Source organism: Pocillopora verrucosa, chromosome 5 (genome assembly GCF_036669915.1).
Source record: "Pocillopora verrucosa isolate sample1 chromosome 5, ASM3666991v2, whole genome shotgun sequence".
Classification (NCBI taxonomy): Eukaryota; Metazoa; Cnidaria; class Anthozoa; order Scleractinia; family Pocilloporidae; genus Pocillopora; species Pocillopora verrucosa.
In genome coordinates this window covers 19,968,354-19,994,683 of record NC_089316.1, presented here as the reverse complement: position 1 = coordinate 19,994,683, position 26,330 = coordinate 19,968,354, and the positions used below count along the sequence as shown (strand labels likewise).

General features: G+C 37.7%; 2 protein-coding genes, 1 non-coding gene and 1 pseudogene across 5 annotated transcripts; 2 read left to right on the top strand and 2 right to left on the bottom strand.

The window, feature by feature from the left end:
- Positions 1-526: 526 nt before the first annotated feature.
- On the top strand, positions 527-17,778 carry LOC131775875 (folliculin-interacting protein 1). 2 transcript variants are annotated; one of them, XM_059091995.2, is made up of 25 exons: positions 1,351-1,511; positions 1,594-1,626; positions 3,373-3,490; positions 4,085-4,180; positions 5,239-5,339; positions 5,923-5,991; positions 6,758-6,894; positions 7,352-7,444; positions 7,846-7,973; positions 8,295-8,374; positions 8,834-8,957; positions 9,324-9,380; positions 10,027-10,142; positions 10,447-10,564; positions 10,801-10,853; positions 11,399-12,523; positions 12,990-13,019; positions 13,213-13,266; positions 13,429-13,525; positions 13,913-13,974; positions 14,563-14,610; positions 14,958-15,060; positions 15,534-15,584; positions 16,226-16,293; positions 16,710-17,778. In XM_059091995.2, exons 1-25 carry the CDS (start codon positions 1,447-1,449, stop codon positions 16,786-16,788), a joined length of 3,105 nt encoding a protein of 1,034 aa, XP_058947978.2. In that variant the 5' UTR covers positions 1,351-1,446; the 3' UTR covers positions 16,789-17,778. The 2 variants fall into 2 exon arrangements, with proteins under 2 accessions (XP_058947979.2, XP_058947978.2); XM_059091996.2 differs by lacking the exons at positions 1,351-1,511; positions 1,594-1,626 and adding an exon at positions 527-718.
- On the top strand, positions 8,486-8,565 carry Trnat-ggu (transfer RNA threonine (anticodon GGU)). Its single transcript has one exon. It is a non-coding gene; the product is annotated as a tRNA-Thr (tRNA).
- A 594-nt stretch (positions 17,779-18,372) lies between the features above and the next one.
- Positions 18,373-23,826, bottom strand: LOC131775876 (ankyrin repeat and protein kinase domain-containing protein 1-like). Of its 2 annotated transcripts, XM_059091997.2 has the most exons (4): positions 23,699-23,826; positions 22,212-22,274; positions 21,846-21,926; positions 18,373-19,661 (listed from the first exon to the last, which is right to left on the bottom strand). In XM_059091997.2, exons 2-4 carry the CDS (start codon positions 22,222-22,224, stop codon positions 18,703-18,705), a joined length of 1,053 nt encoding a protein of 350 aa, XP_058947980.2. In that variant the 5' UTR covers positions 22,225-22,274; positions 23,699-23,826; the 3' UTR covers positions 18,373-18,702. The 2 variants fall into 2 exon arrangements, with proteins under 2 accessions (XP_058947980.2, XP_058947981.2); XM_059091998.2 differs by lacking the exon at positions 23,699-23,826 and having other exon boundaries at positions 22,212-22,399.
- A 2,168-nt stretch (positions 23,827-25,994) lies between these two features.
- Positions 25,995-26,330, bottom strand: part of LOC131775874 (uncharacterized) — a 1,551-nt pseudogene continuing 1,215 nt past the window's right edge.

Genomic DNA, 26,330 nt, shown 5'->3' with positions numbered 1-26,330 from the left:
AACTTTCATCAAGTGTCTGTCTCATTTATATTTACTGATGTTTATCATATTAGTTGTCAGTGAATTTAAAAAGTAGTTTTGAAACAGGGACCGCCCTCGAATAAACTCCACCTTTTTGCAATTGGACGCCGCTTCAAAAACGCTACAAATCCAATTATTAATAAGAATTCTCAGTGGTTAATGAGTAAATCAGTTTTTTCCGCCTGTCTGAGATGATAACAGTAGTCGAACAAACTTTGTTCTTGTTTTTTTTTTCCGCAGGTTTCCCTGGAAGTTCATTAAATTGTTATCCATCTGTACTTTTGAGTGGAGAGCTCGAGAGAGGCGCTGTAAATTAATTTGAACCTTGTGAACGGAGTTCATCGTACCATCCGGAAACCATGCACCACGGGAAGGAAAGCCAGCGGTGAAAGAAGGAGGAACTGGAGGCGGGGTGTTAGGCTCACATTACGAAACGTGACAGTCTTGCTCATGTTTTTGTCTCGGGACTTAAGACATTTACATAACAGCTGACAGAAGAAGTTTACAGTTCATTTAACGGATCAGAGCTGAAGGACAGTGGTAGTAGTTGAAATCAGAGGATAAAGCACGCTCATATTTTTGGCTTCTTTTGATCGTGGATTTGTTTATTTATCACGGCCCTTCAAGTTTGCAGTGAAGTACGGAGGAAAGCTGGGCAGAAGCTCATGGGATTTTCCAAATCGAAAAAAAATCGCAGGTTTGTCTATGAAACCTTAATTGTAAATAAGGGAATTCCATCACTTGTCACGCATTACCAGAGGTCATTCTGCAAGTTTTCGATTGAGACGTAATTATTATTATTATTATTATTATTATTATTATCATTTCTCTTTTGCATCGTGGTAAGAAATGGAAACAATGTTTTCTTCTTTTTTTCTGCGTTAAAATTTCACCGTACGATTTAAAAGGTTTCAAATTCTTTTGGTTCAATCGTAACGATTTCTCGAGCTTAGCACGTGAGTCGAAAGGTCCAAAAAGAGCGGTTGCAAAACCATTGACACGATCGTGACAAAGACGGGAAAAAGCCACATGATTTGCGATTTGTGCGTGATCATTGCCTTCGAAAGATGTAAATTTCACCTCAGCATAAAAAGCGTACAATCGATAGTGTTGCGTAAAATTTCTTTCAAGTCCAACTTTGAAATAGATTGTAACGCGAAATGCCCAAGTTTGGTATCAATTGGGTGAAAACCTCTTGAATCACGCGCTTGTCACTGGGTTTTGTGCTTCCTTGATCAGATTTCGCAACCAATCAAATGACAACAAACTTTTTCCCGCGAAGACTTTGCCAATCACGTGCCTAAAAAAAATTGTCTTCTAGCGTCATGTGACCCCGACGCCTTCTTCCCACGTCTCTCTCGTTGCTTGTTCTCGCATGTGTACGTGTTGTGAGGGAAATGGTTTTAGGAGCTAAAGGCAGCGCCAATGTTGTCGAAAATATTCTCTTTTGGTGCACGAAAACCTGGGAAAAAGCACAATGATGGCGACCTGTAAGTTTCTCGTCTGAATGACTTCGTTCCCTCGTTTGAAGATCGTTATAACGACGCTTAATTTTGTTTTGTAATTTCACAGCGAAACACCAGACGAAATTCTTGCTACTAGAAGGTAAATTATAACGTGCTAATATGACACGATTTTGTCGATTTCTGTTCGTCAGTCTTCAGGTGAAATACTAGCTAAATTTGCGGGGTTACAAGTTCACTAGTGCTCAGAATATAACAGAATTTCCTACCGTAGCTTGCATTCGTGACCGAAAAATTAACATGAATGCGAGTAGTAGCAATTGTAAGTGTACAATCGTGTCGCCTGCGAAATATGTTTCTTGGAATTCCTGTTAACGAGAGGATACTGTTTAAAGACCCCTGCTACTGTCAAAGTTTTGAAGTACGCGTAAATTTAGCAATATCGTAGAACTTCCTTTCTTTTGTTATGCAAGATAAATCCTGTATTCTAGGAAAATTAGTCGCAAACCTTTGAGACTGTTCTGGAAGAGTATGTTATGAATGTAAATCGACAGCATATGTAAATTATTACGCAGCAATTGTTGGTAAAATATGTCGCCCTTGCATGAGCCATCATGTGAATCTTCCTCCCAATTACCTCCCTGATCCGTCTGCGAGTATCGAATTCAATTACAGAAATGTAAATGTATGGAGCTAACTTCAAGACGTGTGATTGTAGAATTGCCAATGTTTCTTTCGAATAATTTTTGTTTGCCATTCCTGAAAGAGGAACTGAACCTTAATACCAAGTCTAAATAGCCTTGTGATCAGTAAAGCAGCAGGAAAAATTACACATGTTTAGAGCTTAAAAAAAAAATTAGTTTTATGTCATATAAACCATGACAAGAATTCTTTACATAACTTTCGCATTGTCTGGCCGTAGCCGATCATTTATATTAAGGACATGATTATACTGCTATCGGACAAAGGTCGATTGACTTTTTAATGCCAAGTGGTGTCCATAAAAATGATTTGTGTTCAACTCCCTCTTGAATTTTGCGACTTGTAATCGTTTATGTTCATATGAATTGCTTTTTGCCTGCTAAGCATTACACAAAATTTTCTGTTTCGTTGTCTGTCGTGCTAGTTGATTTTCAACATCGTCAAACCATTTGTTGTTGTTGTTTCTATTGATAAGTATCACATACTAGTCGTACCCTGCAGTGTTTCAAAACTTGCATAGAGTAGTCATTTACTATGAACTATATGAAGTAGGAATTATTTTTCAATCAGATTTGCTGACTAAGACATATAGAATGAAGTTTTGTGGGAAATTGGGTCAATTTTCACAAACCAGAGTCCTAACAATCATATTTTTGTATAATTAAGATTTTGAATTTAGCACAAGTCATCTTTCTTACACTACTCTCATTTGGGCAATGGCATTCAGGGTGGAATTAAAATCTGAGGAAACAAAATTTGGATTGTAGTTTATTCTTCAAAAGTCTCTTGAGTTGTGTTTTTCCTGGAAATCTGAATAATACTCTTTTGATTTTACTTGACAATTTGTCAACTTGGGAAGTAGATTACAATCAGCCTCTGCTTCTGGACAAAGTCTGTGTCAGGACCCTTCTTTTCCTCTGCCTCACTCCTTTCCATGCAAGGCGTTATCATCATTCTTTTTTTTGCTGAAATTTTTTTAGTCTTATGACAGACTTGGCTAAAAAGCAGGGACTGCTCATAGTCTTCACACGTAGTTGCTCGAGATTGGCAAATGAGGAAAGAGTTCCAAGGCTTGCCTTCAAGAAAAACCTCAATGACTGGATAAATAGTTACCTGATAATTATTATAGCTATAATTGGCTAGATTGAAAATAAAATATCTTACCTATTCAATTATGCCTTTAAAGGCCCTTTCCACAACTGGAACATGATGAGATAAGAATTCTGGTGTTCAAGGAATGTGATCGCAAAGGAAAGACCTTATTGTTTGACTCCAAAGCAGTTCCCAAGAGCAACAATCAACAGGTATTCTGTTAAGTATAATTAAACTTGTTTTATAATAGTTAAGTGCATTTGTACTTGCCATAGATGGATGCCACTCCTTTGGTGATAACTTTGCTGAGGTTTCATGAGTTTCCTTGCAAACTTAGTGGTAACAATATTGCAGGGGTTTTTAGAGATGCAGCGATAATTGACAGTGAGTATCTTGTGGGATTCTATGATTGGATATTATTAGTGTTCTGGACTTTTGATCTTAGGTTCAGGGATCAGATTCTTGACCCTAAGGTTCAAGGGTAAACTATCATGGGTTCATTTTATTTTGCCTTTGGCTTAGACACTTTATTTGGCCCTTTTGATGCCCTAGATTTCATGATCAATTCTCCTTACTGCCGTCATCACCTCTCCAATGATTTAGCTGTGAGAAAGTGATGCTTAATCAAACATTATTCCCTTAATGATATTTTTCTTTCTTCTGATCTCTTTACTGGTTCTTGTTGTACTGATGTTGAAGAAGTTTATTTTTTCCCTGCTGGGAACTGTGTATTGTCTTAATCAATTTTGAATCCAAAGTACATGGTTTGGTTTAATATTTCAGTGCATTTTTTTTAATGTCACCAGGATGCGGGGCAGAACAGAATTTCTGATTCAGACAAGAAGCTTTCTGGAGGCCCCAGGCTTGAGCAAAAAGGAGGCAGATCTCAGTCAAAATTACAGGTTAGCTAAAGTGCTGTGTGATTCAAGAAAATTTGAACTGCACTGTTATACATTTTCATTTTAGCAATATTTTATAGAGCTAGTGTATCAATGTCAGTGACTGAGAAACTGCAGACTTACCCCTCCCTTAGTCAGCTGACTGTTGTTGGGTCAGGGGAGCGATGCTTTGGAATAACATTAGTGTATTACAGCTAACCGATGCAACTGATGATTTCAAGCTTTCATCTTTTTTCAGGGTCAACTAATTGTTAGAAACCAGAATCAAAACATATATAATTTATGTATATATATATATATATATATATATTTTTTAAAATTTTATTCATATGTTTTTAGGTACATGATTGCTTAGATACTGACATTGATCTGAGCTTGTCACATGGTCAAGCTGTTCAAAAAATTATCTCTGTCTGACTCTTCCTCTGTGCACCTTTTCATATGTCCAGTCATCTAAATTTTAGCCATTAATTATTGAAAAGTTGGTTTTTAAGCCAATCAAAGTGCATTGTTTCCCTGGTTGCTGTTGTATTGATTATTGAAGATGAATTGAAGATGGTTTGGTTGTGGCATTTTTCATTTATTTTTTTTTTTTTTGCATTTTTATGAACCTAGACTTCATCTCAGGCCACAAAAATGCCAAAAAAAATGTCTCAGGCCACTGTCTACATAGTAGTTATCTTGCTCCTGCACTTCTTGATGATTCTTGTCAACAACTGCTTGCATGATGCACAAATGCATGCATGTGCATATGTGACGGACCAAAGATTTTTTTAGTTGGTGCATGTATTCTGCTGTGATCAGCTCATGTGAAGTAGCTTTCTCCCTTACCTTATAAGCATGACAATTTAAAGAAGTTTCAATCTGATAGAGCAATACCTATACCTGGTAAATTTTTAAGAATTCCAAGTCATTTGAGGCAGTAATCAGAGGTACTTCAGGTGATAAATTTAATGGGTTACAGCTTGAAAAGGAGAACACTGGTGAATGGGTTATGAAACTGCATAAGCCCTCTAGGATTATCTGACGATATTTGTAACTTTGACTCATTTTCATTTCAGTATGCACGACAAAGCCACGACTCCAAAATGTTGGGGGAGATGATCTTTGGCTCTGTGGCAATGACATACAAAGGGCAAACAGTCAAAGTCCATGAAATAAGGTATGATTCTAAAGGTCAAAGGTTAACCTAAGGGAGTTGTTCTTTTATATTTTTTTATGAGTGTATGTTGTGAAGGAAAATAGAGGAACCTCTCAAATATGTATTTTAGTTCAGCACAAGTTTCAGGTAAAATGGTTTTTTCTTAGTTTGTTACCTTAATTCTTTGGGTCACAATAGAAAATATTAAACAGACAAGTTGTTAATCATTGTGTTTTTAAATCATTTAATTTGCAACGTAGATTTAAATATACAGTGTATGTAGCACAAAGATTGCTGTCTTAAGTTTGTTGAAATGTTCAAGAAACACTCCCTCATTTAACATGTTAACCAATATTTCTCATTTAAGTCGGAAATCAAACTAAAGACCTAACATTGGTCAGGTTATAAAGATACCAAGCTTTAGTTTTTGTCACATGAGGTTTAACTGACTAGAAATTAGGATATTAAAATTACTTTGTAAAGTCATAAGTATGTTGTGATATAAAGCAAACTTTGGAAATATGTAATTTAGATAGGTAAGTAGCTCTGAAAGTCTAAGCTAATAGAGTTTACAAATGAAATGGGCATGTTTTGTTTATTTTAGAACTCCACACCAGCTCTTACTGACCAATGTGTTTGCTGTCCAACCAAGAATTGTTCTGCCCAGCTGTGGGTAGGTGTCAACTGTCCTTTGATCATGAGTTCTTTCATGACCACTTCATGAGAAAAATGTTTCAATGCAAAAAAAGTTATTTTTTATTTGTTCTTTTTTGTTTCTTATTCTTTCTCAACTGAAATAAAGACCTTTGAAGTTGATTTACCATCAACAATATAAATTGTGTTAACCTTTTAACTCCCAAGATCTGATTTTGAGTTCTCCTCTCTAGCTGCTACCCACTTTCTGTTAAATTAGTTACAAGAATTTGGTGTTAGATCATGATAGCAACTAAAACCAATAAGTTTGATTATTCTCATTACTTGTTTGGTGGATAATATATGAATATCATAGAGAGAACTTTAATGTTAATCTCTTCTGGGTGTTAAAGGATTAAATTTTGTGAACATACAACTGTACACTTACAGTAACACCAGTTTTCAAGGTGCGGTACAACATTGAGATTAAAACAATAGTTTTACTGGCAACTTTGATTATGGTTAGTAATGTTTGGACAGAGTTCTCTCATATTTTCAGCATGACAGACTGTTCTTTATACATTTCCTAACATGCTGACAAGGATAATTTGTTTGCAAATCAAAAAGTTCCTTCCCTGGTGATCATTTCCTTTATTCTCATGACTTTAATGTGTGATTCAGGAGTGATCTTGTAGGGAGAAATTAGATGTTAGTCACGCTTAGGGTTTAAAGGGTTAAGGGGAGTTGTGCTAAGCTCCAGCCTCTTTCCTGTGTTTCATTTTGTTGTTTGATTTTCCTTGTTTCAGTGATTCAAGCGATTATTACAGCACCAGCAGTAGTCATGTAGATTCAGGAATAGGAGACAGTTCAAACAGACTTGATCCAGACTGTGAGTCATTGTCATCACAGAACAGTTTTTCTAAACTTGAAGATTCTGTTCTTGGTAAGTGTTTTCGTGTCTTGGAGCATTCAATCATTTCATGTCAAACTGCAGAATTATGCATTGTTTAAAGCTAAGAAATACATTTACATGTAGGACATGGAATGACCCAGATTAGGGTGAATGCTGATAGTGTTACAAGGTGTATGTGAAATATTATTGGGAACCATATGGATGAGAAAATGTCACCTTTTTTAGAGTATTTATTTTCCTTGCACTTATTACTTCTCTGTATTGTCTGCCACACATTTCTTAGAGTTTTAGTTATGAGAATTTGGTGTGAAATCAAGCAGTGGAAGTTATGTTGTAGTGGAAAAGTGGGAAAGGGTGAAGGGGAAATGTGTGACAGCTGTTGATGCTCATCTCAGATGCTCGAGATTTCACACTTGATAGTCAATATGTATCTCACTCTTACATGCTCATGTACAGTAAATGATGCTTTTCTCTTTAATTTTTTTAGGGAATTCCTCCAAACCAATGGCTGTCCCTGGCTCTTCGCCGGTAGTTGTCATTGATGCTGATGAAGACAGTGGATTCACAGCATCTGTTGATAGTAAGTTAGCCAATGAATATTACTTGTACATGTTGGTTCTAAAGATCATCTCTTCCTGGCCACCAGAAAGGCTTTAGGTAGTGTTTTTGTTCATAATGAAATACAGTTTTGTTGCTTTACCTGAAATCTACAGGGATTAGAAAAAATGCTGTAAATGCCACAGTTTCAAGAGACATGTACACTGCACATGTATTTTCTAAGCTACAGTAACAAAGATTTGCTGTTGGAAATTCATCAGTTGTCTGGCAAATGCTGGGCCTATTCAATACATCTGTTGCATTTTGATAATTGTAACTTCATGTAATATTTCCAGTATAGCAACATTCACTGTTAGTGGGGTTTCAAGCAAATACTTGATGTAAAATTTACAATTGTCTAAATTTCTTTTTTTGTCTTTAAAGGTAACACATCATCATGGTTCACCTCTGCATCCTCACCTTGTGGCAGTTACCACAGACGTCTCCGTCGAAGTCATGCCACCAGTATTGACAACAGTTTTGGAAGGAAGAGTGATGAGTTATCTGAAGATGTGAGTTCACAAATCAATTTGAATAATTTTCCTCATATGGGTGTTTATGGGTTCTCTAGACCATGCCAAATCATACCAAAAAATAATTTCACCTGGATCCAGCTTAGAAATTTTAAAAAATACAACACATGTATCTTGATATCAGAAATGAACAAAATGGATGGAAACCTCCAATCACAACACAGGATGCATTGGTTATATTTTACTTGTTGCAAGTTTGGGATCTCAGCTTATAGCAGGGATCTGCTCATAGCTGAATAAATTTGGTCCTGACAGCCAGCAAGTTATTGATAAGGGCTATTTTTCCATGCCTCCTTGTAGATTTCTCCACCTGTGGGAAGAAGACCAAAGCTGGGTATTGGTATTTTGTTTACTCTTGGTGACAATGAAGATAGAAGCAGGTACAGTTCTTACTTTATGCAGCTTACACATATGATTTTCTTATATTCACAGTCATTCATTCATCACCTCGTGCGTTTATTACAAACCAACTTAATGACCAGCTCCTAGTTGGCTTGTTATAGTGTAGCTCAGTTGGTAGAGCACTGCACTGGTATTGCAGAGGTCATGGGTTCAAATCCCATACAGGCCTGAATTTTTTTTCAGGCCTTATTTTCACTACTTCTCAAGTAGTGTTCATTACTGCAAAGATTGCTTTCATATTCGTGTTATTTGTTCTATCTACCTATTCTTAACTCACTAATGTACAACAAATTGTAAACTTCTGCTCAGATATACATGTATTGTAAATGTGCCCACCAATTTTGCATTTCTCAGAGAAGGATTTCATAGTTGCAGGTCATTTAGCAAACTACATGCAGGAACAGTTCTGATGGGGGCTTCTTTTCATTTCTTCACAGGGCTCTTCAAGGGGTATTTTTTGCACATTTCCCTTTGTTTGAATTGCACGTGATGAAACTTAGAGTGTCCATTGAGAATGCTTGTTTTGGAAAGCCAAGGTTATTTACAAGTCAAGTCATTGAGGTAAGGACACATGACAAATGTGTTCAATTCTTTTTTTTTTTTAATGTAGATTGCTGTTTGTCTGCAAGTCGAACAGGGGTGTGTAACTTGTTTTTTTGCTTGTCTATTTTTCTGTCTCTCTTTTTTGGTGTTTCAACCCTTAAGTTCTTTCTTGCATAAAGGGGGTAAGTTTCTAAAGAAACTGTGGTGCTGCGTTGGTGAGAGAGTACAACAACTGAGTTGTAAACGTAAATTAGCCACTGTAAAGAGTTTCAAAGCTGATGTTTTCTTGCATAATTTTGTTTGTGTATCAACTTAAATCAAATTGACTAGTTGTGTGTGTGTGTGTGTGTGAATTACTTAGGTATTCAATTGTTTTGTCAACAGGCAGTGAACACATTTCGAGACACAATTCACAATATGCTTGCAACACCAAGACTCAAGGTAACAAACATGAAATATTTTTACTTTATTTTTATTATGTTAAACTTATCACAGCTCAACCTTTTGTAAAAATTCAACATCTGGCAACCATTTTTGAAGTAGTTAATAAATGTACAGTACAGTGTAGATGGGATGACCATATTACACAATAATACGTGATGTGTTTTTCACCTAAAGAAATAGTGTGCTGTTCAGCCAGTTCTGTGCATAAAACAGTGTTGATTTCCTTCCCAATTTTTTTTATAATTATCATGAACACAATAAAATTACCTGATGAAAACTTAACTGCCTGCAACTTGTTGACTGCCTCAGCAATTTTGGCAACTAAAATGGCTGCTGCGTTTAGCAGCTTATTCATGTATACTGAATTTATGCAGACTAAACAATAATGTAATTGATAATGATGGCAGCTGTTTGTGACTGGAGAGAAGAACAGAATTTGCATCCTGGCTAACACAGCATGTACATTGTACTTATCAGCACCAATTGTAACCAAATCTTGAGTGTTTTTCAAAGTGAATGTCACATCTGTCATTTAGATGTAACATACAACCAGAGGTCAGGAAGTGACTCTTTTCACTAAATTGTCAGCAATATGGACTTTAAGTTATGAAATTATTGATAAAGTTTGTTTTGATTTCTTTAGGAACCAGTTTGGTTGAACATAATGACACATTCTTCACATCGCTCGCAGCTGTGTGAGAAATTCATGGTTGAGTTGGTTGACTGCCTCAAAGTTGGAAACAGCAGGGAGACAAACTTGTAAGAATAACTTAAAGTAAATTTGGAGGGTTGCTTGAGAAAAAAGAAAAAAATGCAAGTGGAAAATGAAAGATTGCTAGATTTCCTTCAAATTATCCTCTACTCCTTTGTGAAACCCAAGATGATGTGGAATGGAAAGTCACCAAGGGTGTTATTCCAGGCCCCCCCTTAATTTTTTAAGACTACAATATAGTAACAGTAACTATTAATGGTTTTGTTTATAGTTATTGTTTATTAATCCAGGTACTAAATTAGAGGCGCACAAATAAATGTATTATTGATATTGATTGTTTTCCTTTCCTAGTTTCATGGCAGCTGTTCTGACAGCTGTGTTGCAGAATCATCTTGCATGGGTGTCAACAGTAATGCCAGCTGGAACAGCCCCAAGCCGAGCATTTCTGGACAAACATTCATCCAAAACTGTGAGTCTTAATGTTCTTCTGTTGGTAGTAGAAATTTACTGTTTGAACAAGGGATGTTTACCTTGGTGGTGGGAGAATTGTCTTATCAAACATTGATGTTTCAACCCCAATTTCTTCTTGTATTGCAGATCCTCATCATTGTTCTTAACATATTCTTCACATGCATCTTGTGGGATCCATAAGGAAATTTTTAGCACCCATTTAATGCAGATTTTATATTTTTTGTTCATTTATAGTTGGATCTGCTTGCTCAGTCACATCCATACAATCCACTCTGGGCTCAGCTGGGGTAAGATAATATTACATGTTCTTCATTTTAATCTTTTGAAGTTGATTCAGGGATGAAATTGTCTTGGTTCTTTATCAGAAATACATTTATCCCTTCTTTTTTGGTAATTGTTGGAAATTCAGTGACACCTTTTACTGTAAGTTATGGACCAAGTTTTTTCCACTAGAAATCCAAGTGGAAAAAACCAGGTTCCATAACTTACATTAGGGACTAAGAGAACAAGGTTGGTAAGATATTTAGTACACTGAATATCTGTTGTTTCAAACAAAGGGGGAAGATGTCAATTCAAACAAACATGGGAATTAAATGCCAGTGAAATTTGTGCCCACAGAGGTGTTAATTACTGTTTTGGGAAAAAAGGAGACAAATACTTTTCTAATCTGAAAATTGTTTCTTCACATGATTCTTGACCTGCTTACAATCCCAAAGTATGGTTGTTTTGTAAATTTTAAACTTGAAATCCTTCCTGTTTTGCACATATGAACACCTTCCATAGATTTTCTTCAAAACAATTGATTTTTCTTAATAATTTTTTTCTTCTTCAGAGACTTGTATGGGGCAGTTGGATTTCCTCTTCGAGTTACAAGGACTGTAGTTGTCGGGAAAGACTCCAAAATTGTTTCAAAAGTGTTGAATATCCTAAGTTATTTCATAAGATGTACTGAGGTGTTTGAACATGTACAGAAAAGAGATGATGAAAACAAGGATGCCATGAAGGAGAACATCTCTTGTTTTGGTCAAGAAAGTATACAGACTGTCTGCTCCCAGTGTGGAAGCAAATCTCTTTCTGACGTTGAAAACTCTGGGAAAACTTTAACAACTGAGCCAAGTGTTTGTATGCAATGTAAACAGAACTGCGAAGGAAAGTGTGTGCTACATGACAAGTTAACAGGCAAAGAAAACAGAGAGATAATACGTGAGCAGTTGATTTCACAATTGCAAGGTACTAATGGGCTTACACATTGTTTGCATTGCAATGCAAGAATTACTGACGGAAGCTCAGTGGAAAAACTTCCAGGCATTGAAATACTTCAGTCTGTTTGCACATGTAACAAGATCTCAAATGGAGGCGTGCACAAGGAGTTGAAACATTTTATGAAAGATTCAAACTTGATAGCTCTTGCTAATAGTCACTGTGGCTCTTTCCAATGTTATTGTTGCAAAAATGCATCTGAAAAAGGAAGCATTGTTCCTAAAGGAAGAAAGTTAAAATGTTACTGTGGCTTGGAAATTGATTCTGACAAGAATCAGGCAAAGCAGAATTGCGTTCACTGTTGTGCTCAATGTTTAGAAAAACTTCAGTCCTCACAAAGTGCCAAAGGCAACTATCCTACAGAAATAAACAATTCTCTAGCAACCAAGATTTTGCAGGCTGTTCAAAGGCAAGATTCTGTTGGCAGTGGTAATGAAAATGTGGGTAGGCGGATTTCTGAGGCAGACAGTTGTATTTCTGAGGACAGAGACTCCATATCTCTGAGAAATAATGTGTTAGATAAATGCACTGATGTGGAAGAGAGCATAGCATCTTATGGAAGAAGTGGATCAGCTGATTCAGGCATCCATCAGAGCCCTTTACACTCGCCCTCCATTCGAAGACCTGACAGTTTTCCAACTGTTGTCTCGTGTCATGTGGAAGATGAGCAATTGCCGGAAGAAATTCCTTTACCTAGGTACAGAAAATAAGTTCAGGACTTTTTATGAAAAATATTCTGTGAACAATACATGTATTTTATTAGACATTTTGGTGTATGGTATTGCTCGGTATCTTTTTGAGTTGTGCCTTTTTTCGACGAGCTCGCAGCACAAGTCACAGTACAAACAACAAGTATTATCCAACTGCTCTATTTCATGTGCGTTTCTTAAAAAGTGGGAAAAGCGAGTGCAGTACATTTGGATAATAAGATGCATTATAATAGTCTTTGTTAGTGACCGTTGGCTTTACTTTTTTCCCTTAAATTTGTTTAAATTTTTACTAGTCTTGGATAATCTGACTGGTCTGTAGTTTTCTTACAATGTGTGTTGTAGCAGTCTCAGAAGTACCATTTTTTCTCCTTCTTTTCCTGCTACAGAACAACACTCTAATTTTATATTCTTTATTAACAAGTACATTCACATTTTCCCCTCAAACTCTTTTAGGACTGAAGAAGTGAGCTTCTCCATAAACAGGTAAGATAATGTTTTTTCTTTTTTTTTTTTTTAAATTTGTGAGACACTTTTGGATGTTATTTGGATGTTATATGTGTTCTTAGCTGAACAGTATCATGGAATCTATTATTTAAGCTTTCAAGTAGATGTGCAGGAACATGGAATCCATTTGTGAAATAAAAATATTAAATGTACCTAATATTTTACTCCACAGCAAATCAGATGATTGGAAAATCTTTAACAACTTTGGACGATCAATGTTTGCTGGGTTAGTTGAAAGACTTCTACATGTTAATTTTGCTATACTTAAAAACTGGTATATTGGTAAATTTGTCTGTTTGATTTAATCATGGTGTACAGAATTTTCAAGATTTCAAACATCGCAGTTTAGAGTTATTTATTCCAATATGATTCCTCTCTTTGAATTCAGAATTGTGGACAGTTATCTGCCAGACTTGGTTCTTCAGGGTGTTCAGGAAAATGACTTTCGAGGAAGACTATCAGCTGACCTAAAGCTTGCATTGCAGGTGAGTAGTATGATAATTCCCATCTTTGCCCATCATCATAATTATGTGTAATTCTCTAGAAGTGCATGCATTTATCAGCTAATAACATTTTTTTACCTAAATGGACACTGTTAAGAAACATGTCAGGGAAATATTTTTGATGTAGAGCTGATACAGACCCGAAAGCATATGGCTTTTTCGGTAGCGTATTAGACTCTAGGAGATTCACAGATGATGAAAATTGCTGGTCGCCGGCCTGAAAGGAAAATCCTTTTAGGCTGGTCTAGCTTGCTGAAATCTTGGCAATAGTGTTCTTTGCCATAAAATGTTGTTGCAATTGCATGACATTTAACTAACCTCAGGGAACAAACGATAAATAACAGCGCTTTAATAATTTTTTTTTCACAGCACTCAGTTGTGGATGATCCGGTCTCAGAAGCAGTGTGTATCATTGCTAACACCGATAAATGGTAAGTGCGAATCATTCATTGATGCTCCAAACAGTTTGTGTGACTTTCACAAAAATGACCGCAGCCTCGATATATTAAAATGACAAGGAACTAATTGCAAAATTAGGGTCAGTTGAAGGCCTTGTGTGTCTCAAGAGATTTGAAATGAAAAACGATCCAAAAAAACAGAGTTTCAACTGACCACAATAATTCAATGAGGAGAAAGGCAGTTATCAGGGTGCGTACGGATCCTGGAAAACCTGGAAAGTCCTGGAATCTTATTTTGACATTTTCCAGGACTGGGAAGTCCTGGAAAAAGACTACAGGTTCTGGAAAGTCATGGAAATCTGTTGAACTCGTGCGATAAAGTTTTCGGATAAATATCTACGTAACGTAACGTACGTTATACGTTATATACGTTACGTACGTTATATATACGTTACGTGTGTCGAGCATGAGGAGAATTGATTTTGACATTTTGTGAATGGAAGGGTTTAACGTGAAATTTGGAGACCCGGAAAAATCAATCTGAGTCCTTATTTTCGAAACACGTTTCTTATGAAAACGTTTGTGGTAATTTTGAAATTCACCGCGTGGCTTTTGTTGTAGGACTTGTGAAGTTGTCTCCATGAAAAAGAATCGGAAACAGCCAACTTGGTAAGAATATACCTGTATTTTTAATCAGAGATCAGTACCCAGATGCTTTCTACCGTACAGTTTTTGAACACTGGAAGTTAGACAGGTTTTTTGAATCAGGAAGCAACGAGACAAAACATTTTCGATGAATGTTATTCTGAAATTGGATGTGAAAGGTTGGAGAATCACCACTTAATCAACATTTGTCATAGAAAATCGTGCCTTCACTTCAGTATTGGATTAAAGGAGGAACTAGTATTCTTATTTTGTGTATGTGTATGTTTGTTTGTTTGTTTGTTTTTTCAATTAATTTGCAATTTAATCTTCGCCTTGATGCTCAACTTGTTTGCTGTGATTTATTCTTCTAGCGATCCCATTCACCATGAACAACAAGTAGAAGTATCCAACTTAGTGTTATCCATGTTATCTTCAGTCAGCGGCTTATGGGACATCAAAATGTCGGCAGAGTTTGTAAGTTCGGATCTGTTGTTTCTACTTTTGCTGTGTACATTTTATCTTTTTGAAATAGATTGATAAATATGCTTGAATGGGAGCTAAAATACAGGTGTTCGATTGCTCGAGGTTAACACCCATAGCTACATGGAACAATTGTTACTTTTCTTGTAAGTTAAACAAAAAAGTAGTTTCAGGGGAAATATAATTGTCTGTATATTTTTTAGAGCTTCCTCGTGAGCCCACAGGTTTCATGTAAACTTTGTACTTCGCCCAGGCTCACATCACCGCAACCGTGTTTTTTGCTTCAAAAAAATAAATTAAAATCTGGGTTATGACCCTCTAGGCTTCAACTCAGTCAGAATGACGTGTTATACCATGTTCATCAGCAAAAGCCTTCTTGAATTACATGATTTAGTGAATTTGAAGAAATTGATATTGGTTAGCTATTGCTTTAAATGTAATCAGAGCGTTTTTGTTAACTTTTACAGTGTTTAATGCATTTGGAAGATAAACTGAAAGAGATATATCTGAAGAGCAAGGTAGGTTGGCATCTTGATATTCTTTGCTCAATGGAGCGCTTGTCGGTTAATTGTCGTAAACCAATCAGAAGAAAGGAAAATAGTTTTAGGAGCCAATGGGAACCCATAGTAAAACCGACCAAACTGCTAACAGCGCGGGAAAACGCCGGCGACAAAGTCGTAAGTGGTTTTAGCTTAGCATCTGATTGGTTGAGAGATGGGCGCGAGTTTTCTGGATCAATTACAGCAATCTCCCGTCAACACTCAATTGAAAATTGCTCAAATGGCTGCAATGCTGTCTCGCTAGGAGCTATTGTTTGGTTTTTGTCACGTGGCACTTTGGTGTTGCGTAACACGATCAAACACTAGCCGCAAAAGAGACAAGTTGTTTTCAAGACTTAGCTTTTGAAAATAAGTCCATTTTTTTCTAATTTTTTAAGGTTACCGAAGGCTCTGAATATCTTATTTGCAATTTTTTTCTTCTAAACTTTCCCAAATGATTTATCTTTATAAGTTAATTGCAATGAAGTAATATTAAATTATGATCACAGAACCCTTTTTTGAGTTACAGGCACAGTGAGCTTATTACCCTAGTGACTAAATAGGTTCAGGCGTGCAAACACAGTGACCAATTGTGGAATCCGTTTTGATTCTTACAACAGGTAATAACAGAGAGATTGAGGGACAGACGAAAAGTATTGACACGTGATGATCTCACAAATATGCTCAGGTAAATAGGAAATAATTGTGAGACCCCCCCCTCTTTTCCATTTTGTCACCGTCGCACTTCCCCCTCCTCCCCCTCCTTCCCTTCCTCGAAAGAATCCGCGCCTCTTATAATAATTCGTCGTGAGATATTTTACACCAACAGTCTCTCTAATTAGAGTTTTCATTCAGAGAGTTTGTGTGTGTCTGTTGGGAAGGAAGAGGGTAAGGGGGAACTGGGCGTGGTGGGGGCCCGGCTCGGCACGGAGGGAACAGGTTTGCAATCTATTTCTTTGCGAATTTTTCAGCACTTAAAAACAACTTGCTAGAATTGTTATTTGCCACCTTCGTGTTTTATATATTCTGGCTTGGAATTGTTAGCTATTTTTGGGGGGTACTTCAGATCGATGGTAAGTTTTTTTCTTAATTTTTTTTTCTCAGTGTGGATGACAACGATGTACCTTTACTGCTGGCAGTAGCTGGTACCCATGCCCCGCAGAGCATAACACTTGTTGGCTGAGCATGAAGTGTCACGCTTGATAAGATTCAAGTTGCCCTCAAGCGATGCATGTTACATGCTTCGATGTTAATTTCAACATCATCATCATCACCACCATCCCACACCAATACCGCTGGAATGTGTGTATTCTGTGTTATTCGACAGAAGGCATACTGAAGCAGAAATATTCTCTGTGAAATTGAAGACTTGTGTTACATTCAGATGTCATCACGACAGAACCTCTACTAGCGTGACATCAACCATCAGGAGCTACTCACCACGAAGTAAAGTTAACTTGTCTGTGTGTAACTGAAGTCCTTTACTCAGAAGTGGAATTTCCCCGGGTTTTCATTTAAAGTGTTCTTAACACAAAACCAACCATAATCGTTAAAAATGAATCACTCTGCAGGAGTGGAACCTAGTACATTGAAAATATTCAGCAGGATTTGGAACAGAATAGCTGGGGCAGAAAACTTGCGAGGAGTACTTTCATGCTTTCGCATAGGCAAAGAGGTTTTCTTTCTCTATTTTCCTTTCCAGACAGTACACTTAGCAAGTCATTTCACGCTCGATTGAGTTTTCTCCTCTTACTGGGAGAATTTGTTGGTAGAGGATACGTTTTTACATGCATGGTACCTCGCAGAAAACTTGTCAACACAACTTGATCACAAGCCACGCTTATAAAGTTACAAAATCACTATTCGCTATGGTTTATTCCATCGAAAGTAGTCTTACCCATGTGTTTCACGAGATAATATTTTTTTTTGTAACAGAAAAAGAACAGTATTAAGATCTTTTCTTACTTTCACTGTTTGACAAATTCACCCTACTGTTTACTGTCAATTCTCTTCCTATGGAAGAAACTATCCTCTTTTTCTTGCTTGCCGGACGAAAATTTTTAGGAGAAGAGTAAATTATAAACCACGCCGCTCATATTTATTACTAAATACAGCTATTTTCGAAGCGGCCTTCTGTTAAATCGTATAATTTTATCTTAAATAAATGTTGAGAAAAAAACCATCTTGTATTTTGTTTGTGTTTTGAGACTACTCCAAAACCTTTTGAATTCTTAAGAGTGACTACCCCTAATTTCTCCGAACAATTTTGCCCCTGAAGCAAACATTAAGGCCACGAGTGTAAAGGAAATAATCACCATTTAAAGAAGCGTTTGATTGTTATACCAAATTCTCCTTGTCGTTGCCTTAAGAAATGTATGGAGAACAGTAAGACAGTACATTTAGCAAATCATTTCACGCTCGATTGAGTTTTCTCCTCTTACTGGGAGAATTTGTTGGTAGAGGATACGTTTTTACATGCATAGTACCTCGCAGAAAACTGAGCAAGAAAACTGAAAAGAAATGTATGGAGAACAGTAAGACAGTACATTTAGCAAATCATTTCACGCTCGATTGAGTTTTCTCCTCTTACTGGGAGAATTTGTTGGTAGAGGATACGTTTTTACATGCATAGTACCTCGCAGAAAACTTGTCGACACAACTTGATCACAAGCCACGCTTATAAAGTTACAAAATCACTAAGGCCATAAGGGGAAAATGCGTACTGATGTTGAAGGACTCGTAGAACTTCAAAAGTTATTTTAACATGACATCCGACTCGGCTCCGTTCGTCTCGTACGCGGCTGCGGAATCGCGGGAGACTGATACTAGGAGACGCTGGGAAGGAAGGGGACTCGTGCGAATCTTTCGTAACACCTAAAAGTAGAGAGGCGACTGAGGACGAATTAGTTTAAAGGAAAAATGTTTTAAACCGCTGATCAGCTGTAGTTTTAATGTAAAGCATATAGCTAAGGGGTGGCTGAGCGATATCTGAGTTCACACCCCTTGAGCCATGTTGAAACCAATTCCATTTTTTCACTCCTTTAATTTGCCATTATTTTGGATGTGTGAATTGGCTTCCCTTGCGTGTTTTCATTATTTATGGATCGCAATACTCAATCATACGCTCTTTAAAAATTTGAATTTCAAACGCTAATGCGGTTTGCTTAAGTAAACAATCTAGCGTACGTGGTTCTTGACTATGCAAAGCCCAGTCATATGGGAAATATCCATTGTTGTCACGGGCGTACGGACATGCATTTTTTCGCGCGAGAAATTCTACGATCTGAAGCCTACCATTTCCAGCAGCGATCATTAATGGTGTATACCACTGATTTGTCTTGGAGTCGATTGCATCATCCGCCATACACCTCAGAAAAAGTTCAATAACGTCAGGATTCACTCCTCTTGAGGCATGATGCAACGAATTCCATCCCTTCTTGTCCTTTAGAGACGGGTCAGCACCCTTTTCCAGAAAGTACTTTACAGCCTGGAGGTTCCCATAGTAACCAGCAATCATTAATGGCGTTTCACCTCGGTTGGCCCTGAGGTCGATTTCTTCCACTTCACAAAGGAACAGTTCTATGACGGCGGGATTGCCACCTCGTGCGGCGTGGTGTACAGGTTTCCAGCCATTGCCGTCTTTCAACGAGAGATCTGCTCCCGATTTTAGAAGATACTTCACGGCCTGGAGACGGCCATTATCAGAGGCAACCATAAGCGGAGTGAAAGCCTCACTAGCAAGTGAATCAATATCAGCCACGTGACTGGCTATCAGATCAATCATATCAGGGTCACCCCCTTGTGAAGCAAAATGTAACGAGTTCCATCCACTGTTATCTACTATCGACATATCTGCTCCGTTTTCAATCAGATATCTAACAGCCCGTAGCTTGCCATTAAAAGCTGCGATCATCAATGGCGTCTTATGAGTGCTTTCTTGTGAGTCAATACAAATTCCATCAGAGAGGAGGGATTCCATTTTGCTGATATCACCTTCTCTTGCAGCGGTGTGGAGTTGATTCCATTCCTTCTTCTTTTCGCTCACGAAAACGCTACCTAGAATAGTCAATAGTTTTTAAATCAGATTCATGATAATTGAATATAGATTGCTCCTAATGTAGTTTAATAACCAATTATTCGCCGGAGGCGAGGTGAATACCGTTGAATAATTGTCGAAGGGGATTATTCAACAACATTCACCAAGCCTGAGGCGAATAATTGTTTGAGTATAATTGTTCAGATGCTTTCGAATTCTGTTGTAAATTTGTTTTGTTACTAAAACTATTCATTTATGATTGTTTTGATTCCTCCTATCGAGATTAACAGCCAGTTTCCACCAAAATTTAACAGGCTTATTCATTTCAATCATAAAAAAACTTCATATCTTTCTTTTGCATAGTATTACGTCATACTAAAAAGCACCTTTTGTGCTCATCAGAGTTGAATCTTTTGCTATTGCTCCGTTTCACTTCCAGTGTAACATTGACAAAACACGGGACAACCATTTTAAAATTTAGCACCCAGCTACTATCACCTCGCGCAAGGTGATTATTTAACAAATAGAGAAGCCTTGACTGTGCTCTGTTCTGTTATAAAGCACGCAGGAAGCGGCTAGAGCACGAAAGAAGTGTAGGGAGAAACACGAGGCGTAGTTGAGTGCTCTAGCCGCTTCCTAGGTGCTATATAACAGAACAGAGCACAGTCAAGGCTTCTCTATTTGTTTTATAATGAAGAATCCGTTAAATTACCCCAGCATTACTTTTAATTTCCAAAACAAACTTTATTTCCAAAGCGAAGAACAGTGTCGTCAGCATGCTCTATACCCTCACAAAGCACGCTACAATAAGCCAATCAGAATCCTTGTTAGAATGGTTCAAATAATCTGATTGGCTGTACAAGACTAAAGCTGTCAAAAGTGTCAAACCATCAAAGTTCACATTCTACGATAGTTTACAAACTAAAATAGTTCGGCAAGTCGAATTTAACACTTGCCTGAAGTTTTTAAGTCTCTAACACAGAATCTTGAGGTGAAATGTTCACTGAACTTCAGCCTAATTATGGCTCATAAAAACGCGTGAGTTTTTTCACATGACAAGGTAGAAAACAAACTGTTCAAGGCGAGTGTTTTTTGAATGAGCGACAGCCGAATTCACCGGAACATGAAGATCGCTTGGGATGACAGCGCCGCAAAACTCGGCTGCAATGACTGATGTGACTTTCCACTCAACTTATCGGAAAGGATATCAGAGCAAGCTCTTATTTTTTCACTCGAAGGGCGGCCGATGTAGTTTCTGAGGCTTGCTTTACTGTGATGACCGGAGATCGCCATGATGAGCGAGCCGCGATGAACTTCAGCATGATCATATTCGGTCAGACACCGTCATGATTGGTATGAATTTTAACAATTATGTCAGTTTGGTTATATTTTTCATCATTTTTGTTTTGTTCTGTTTTGTTTTTGAACACTGAACTTTATATACTATACGAGTGCTAGCTGTGTTTGATTTTTATTACCGTACGTAAGCTTGCAATCCAGCTGAGCGTGAAAATCTTTAAAACTCGGAATGTTTATTTTGTTTTTCCTTTGAGGATTTTCGTATCTGCTCACGTTTTAATAACGTAAATTACGGCGCCTGGTATGTTTAAAAACCTTTGTTTGGTTCTTCTGTTGCTACTCGCCAGCTCGCTTCAGTTCCGAAATTTCACTTTCAATTATGTCGAACATAGTACAGTTTGGCAGATGGCGTGACAGCTTTAGCTCAGCTCTATGCTCTCTAATCTCATAGAGCACGCTCTTTCAACCAATGACAGCGCGCGTTATATCCGCACTTTATTATAAAGCGAGATATGACGCAATCCTCGACCTCGGCGTATCGCCAAAATCACCGGAACAATTATGCTAAAGACAGATAACCTCGCACTGTCTCCTAGAACGCTCAGAAGCACGAGGCGAGTAGGAGTGGACTCAAGTACATTGACAAGTAAACACCTAGAATTTTGTCAGCTTCACCTGACAATTGGCCGGTACTCATTGTTACTCTTGGTTGGAGAGAGGTACTTTGAAGGTATACATGGAACAGAATGCGATGAACAGGCCACGGCTCGAACCCATTCTCTACGATTTGGAGCAAGGCGCACTAACCGTACGCGTCAGTCCGCTGAGTTTTTTAAGATCGTAATGAGTAGTCTGCGAACATTTGCAGGCACCGAAATTCCGAAGTTTAAATCAAAGAGAGGTACCTTTCAGTTCAGATATTCTTTGACATCCCTCGGTTCTATTTCGTGGCTGTTTCTTCCTTCTCTTCAAACGAATCAAATATCCTGAAAGAAGAAAACGTTTACGCGTCAAAAACGTCTAATAATTTACCCTGAAGCTAAGCTGTAACTTTTCTCGAGGTTGTCTGCAAAAAGTGCGTGAGACAGACTACCATAATTATCGCGTAAATGCAATAAATGCACAGCATGATTCTATTTCAGTGCTCGCCATCACTTAACTGATGTTAATCAGCCACAGTTTCTTTAGGAAGCAATAAAGTAAGACAAGTACTAGAAGACGGACAGAGAAAAAACCGTTATACGTGTAAAAGCTCCACAAAAAAAAATTACTTAATAAACGCATTATCCACAAAGATGGCTTTCACAACGTCAGCGCTTTGAGGGTTGATCTACCTGGGGGAGACGAAGAGGAAACAAATATAAGGAAAATATTTTTATTTTGACGTGGATTTGATTGGTTCCCACCAATCATTTAGGGAGAACAGACGCAAATATGACGTCAACATGGGCAATTTCTTTGTCTAAGAATGTTTACTTATAGTACACGTACACCAGCGATTTATGAGCCACACTTTTGTTTTATGGTATTTTGACGTCAAACCGCATGGGAAAAGGGAAAACTTTTTGCTTGGTAGCCTTTTTTATTGAGTGGTGATTATCACCACAAAATTTTATACTCCTGCAAAATCTTCATGCTACACGTTCATAAAACACAGCTGCTGGAAAGGCAAGCGAAACTACACCAATTGAACAATGGAATAGTTTAAGACTTAATTCAAAGTTTTAAGTATCTTCAGTCCTGTGGGTAAAAAAATCTGTAAAATGCAAAAATGACAAGAAACAAAATTGGCGATCGCTGTCCATGTTTTTCAAATGACCTTGAATAAAAGCTATGACGTTACAAACATTATTCGGCTTTTTCGTAAAAGTCACGTGCCAAGACAAAAGATCTTATGAGCAGGATAATAGCTCAGCACGTGCGCTTGAAAACTCTGTGCCTTTGGCAACAAAGTGAAATCACCAAAATTTGAATTTCTGAGAACAGAAACTCCGACGGTTAATTAACTCAGTTTCAATTTGAAATTTAATGTTGCTGACATCCGTTTTTCTGAAGTATAGATGTGTGGCGCTGTAAGAGACGGCAAGCACGTCTAGCCATTCGTGAAATTTTGACTGAAAATACAAATTCACTTTTGAATCGCCATCTTCTTTGGCATTGCTATCGTGACTGATCCTTAATCACGTCAGGTGGCAAACGACTGACTATTTACGCTCCCGACAATGCATGATCTGATAATTTAACGATTCTGATGGACTACGTAATTACTATCCATCAATAATTGCCTTTTGTATATGGAGGTTGTTTTTTAAGTGTTTTGGTTCTTGACCAGAAATATCTAAACAGACTTAAATGAGCAAAAAAAAAACTGTGTGGCGTCCTTTCAAACGCCACACACTCTGCTGCAATTTCTCTAGACATAAAGGTTGAATGGCTTTTTATGTATTAGGGTGATTATGAGAACATGTTGAAAACCGTAATCAAAAATGTATGGAGTCCTTCTGGCGTGACTGACTTGGTGCACGAAAATCAACACTGGCTTTCGAACAATCACATTACAATTTTTTTTATGTCTAAGCAACAAAAATTTACGAAATACTGCCTGAAGCCAGCATAATGCTCTTTATTCATTCAACCGAGCGTTCAGTTACTGTTTTGAAACCCGTCTAATATTGCCCTAAAATATTATCTGTTGAACTGATCGTGAAAGAACTTGTTTTACATTAGTCTACGAGAAACATACACAGAATTTACTAACCTTGAATATTGTCGTCACGTTTAAGGCAAATGCTGTCACCATTTACGTAGTAATTTTCAAATAAATCTATCGTGAACTCGAAGACTTGAAAGACTTTTCTTCGTGTGTGTGTGTTGAAATGACGTGAATTAATGCAGTGATCTCAAATAAAAATTAAGCGAACGTCAACGCAGTCAAGCTCATCTCCGAATACTTATTACACTGTTCATAAGTAGCATAGTAACCTGGCTCTGCCTTGAAGCAATATTTAAATCACACTACGAGAAAGTTAATTTTGACATATTAATTGTACACCTTTCAAATCATCGGCCAAGACAGACCAATGAAAATCTGCGCTGAGATGGACTTGACGAATTGCTAAAACTTTGCTCGGGAAATTTTCGCTAATTAAATTCTTAGACTCCTTTTCCTATTTTGCACGCACATGAACATGGCACATTCAGCCTGAGAGCGTGTCATTGGCGCTGTAGTGCCAACGGCGAAGCCGCGAGTTATGATAACTCGTCCAGATTGGGGCACCCTAAAGAGTTTCAGAGCTGACGTTTCGAGCGTTAGCCCTTCTTTAGCCCTCTGCCCTGAGAAAGGGCTAACGCTCGAAACGTCAGCTTTGAAACTCTTAACGTTGGCCAATTTATATTATCAACTAAGTTGATAAAATCAAATTATCTTGTCATACTCTGGCCTCCACTGCGCAGCACTACAGTTTCTTTAGAAACTAACCCTCTCTATAGCCTGAGATTGGAGCAAAGTTATCTAACCTGAGCATCCTGATCCGAAAACTTACCCAAGGAACATGATTTTGAACAGCTGATTGCGTCTACGTTGTCACAGATGCTCACTGGGTGACCATTCCAAGATATTCGGAAGAGATTCGCAATTGACGTTCGAAGTGCATTTGCATTTGAATTGAAATGTTTGGAAATATTTTTTTGTCCCAAAAGCTGAGTATTTTTGAGGATATGGCGTCATCATTCTTCAGTCGAGAATATATGTAAAAATTACTTTTAAAGTAAGAGAAACCTCAAAACAAACATTAGTTTGGTAAGATAGAATAATTCACACGGGAAAAATTTTACCTTAAATGGGATGAGGTCGGCTAAGGATGAAGAAGATTGACTCGAATTGCAAATGGAAGACTTAATTATAAAAATTACTAACAAAATTATTCACAACGGGCTTACCTAAAGTGCATGGTGGCGAAAAATAAATACTCGCGAATTCATTATAATGCAACTTCCTCACTGATTCTGATGTTAAGTGCTCATGAAATTAAGTTTTATCCCCTCAACAGTCAGTGGACCAAAGATACATGCAAAAATTGCCCGTGTTTTACTCTTTTTTGGGCTATCTTCTTAAGCTGCCTTTCAGGTGTGGCCTGCCCAGGCCTCGCTCTCCTCGTCGACAAGGAATCTCAACCGTTAAGTCACACTGTGTAGGGCAATCAGTAAGCATTTTAACAGTTCATGAAGCAAGTATAGGTTTTTCAACAGGCTATCATAAGGGAGGATCTTTATACAACCAGAATACCCGTAAATGAACGTCTTAATGGGATGAAGGCTTTTACGGCTAACGGTTGTTATGTTAGCTAATTTACGGCTAACGGTTTTTATCATATAAACTATAGTGTTATACAAGGATTGCCAGCCCTGAGAAAAGCCGTAATGACACATGTGAAAAAATACGATATTTTTTCACGCGTGTTTGATATCGCCAATCAGCTCGTCACTCGTCTTCCGCGCCAATCGATCAGGTTGGTGAATAAACGGCAAAGTTTTCGCCATTCTCAATCCATGGTCGTTTGTCGGAAGTTTTTCGGATTTGGCTGCTAAAACACAGAAAAATCTGTATCACTTTCAGACGGTCACGTTCAAACTTTCATAGAAGGGGAAGGAAACCGAAATACGAAAAGAAAAACCGAAAGTTACATTTTCAGTGGCTTTGGTAATGGCATTTCTCGCGGCTGAGAACAAAAATCAGCAACTAAAAGATTTGCCACAGGCCCGAGTTTCGCCGTGTACCCTGATAGATTTCTTCTTTCAGTAAGGACCAATTCAATACCTGAGAATATTTTATATTGAAAATTAGGCCCATTGTTTGTTTTTGTAGTGATTCAATGCATGTTTTCATCTTGAGTGCGCCAACGCACTTTACGATGTTTATTCGGAGTGTCGATCCTTTTATTCTCATTCATAAATACAGTCGACATTTCTTGTTAGTAAAGGGCTATTGCATTTATATGATAAACAAAATAATACATACATGGTTGCTTGTAAATATGAAATTTCTCTTCTCGTGTTCAATTCGATATCTTAGTTTTTAGGTACCGTCCGCCAAATTGAACATTGCATTTTTCCAGGCACTTACCACCGGACTAGGCTGAACCGTTTCTGAAGTCACCATAGCTGGTAATTTTGCAGCGGAATATCTTCCCGCTCAGACAGTTCCCTGTTGTTTGCAATAGAGGGGTGTGTCCAGAATCATCATTACGCGTGATCTTAAGCTCACTGCCACCATAGTTAGTCTCCTCTACTAACTATGCTGCCACTGACCAGCCAGAACGCCGGGGAGATCATGTCTGCGTTATATGACGGGTCAGCGGTTTTTCTTGCAACTTCATTATAGTCATACCACC

Coding starts and splice junctions, on each gene's coding strand:
- LOC131775875 (XM_059091995.2), top strand. CDS start 1,447: ATGTTGTCGAAAATATTCTCTTTTGGTGCACGAAAACCTGGGAAAAAG. Junction 6,895..7,351: donor ACTTGAAGATTCTGTTCTTG/GTAAGTGTTTTC, acceptor TAATTTTTTTAG/GGAATTCCTCCAAACCAATG. Junction 15,061..15,533: donor TCAAAATGTCGGCAGAGTTT/GTAAGTTCGGAT, acceptor TAACTTTTACAG/TGTTTAATGCATTTGGAAGA.
- LOC131775876 (XM_059091997.2), bottom strand. Junction 19,662..21,845: donor AAGAATATCTGAACTGAAAG/GTACCTCTCTTT, acceptor TGACTATTCTAG/GTAGCGTTTTCGTGAGCGAA.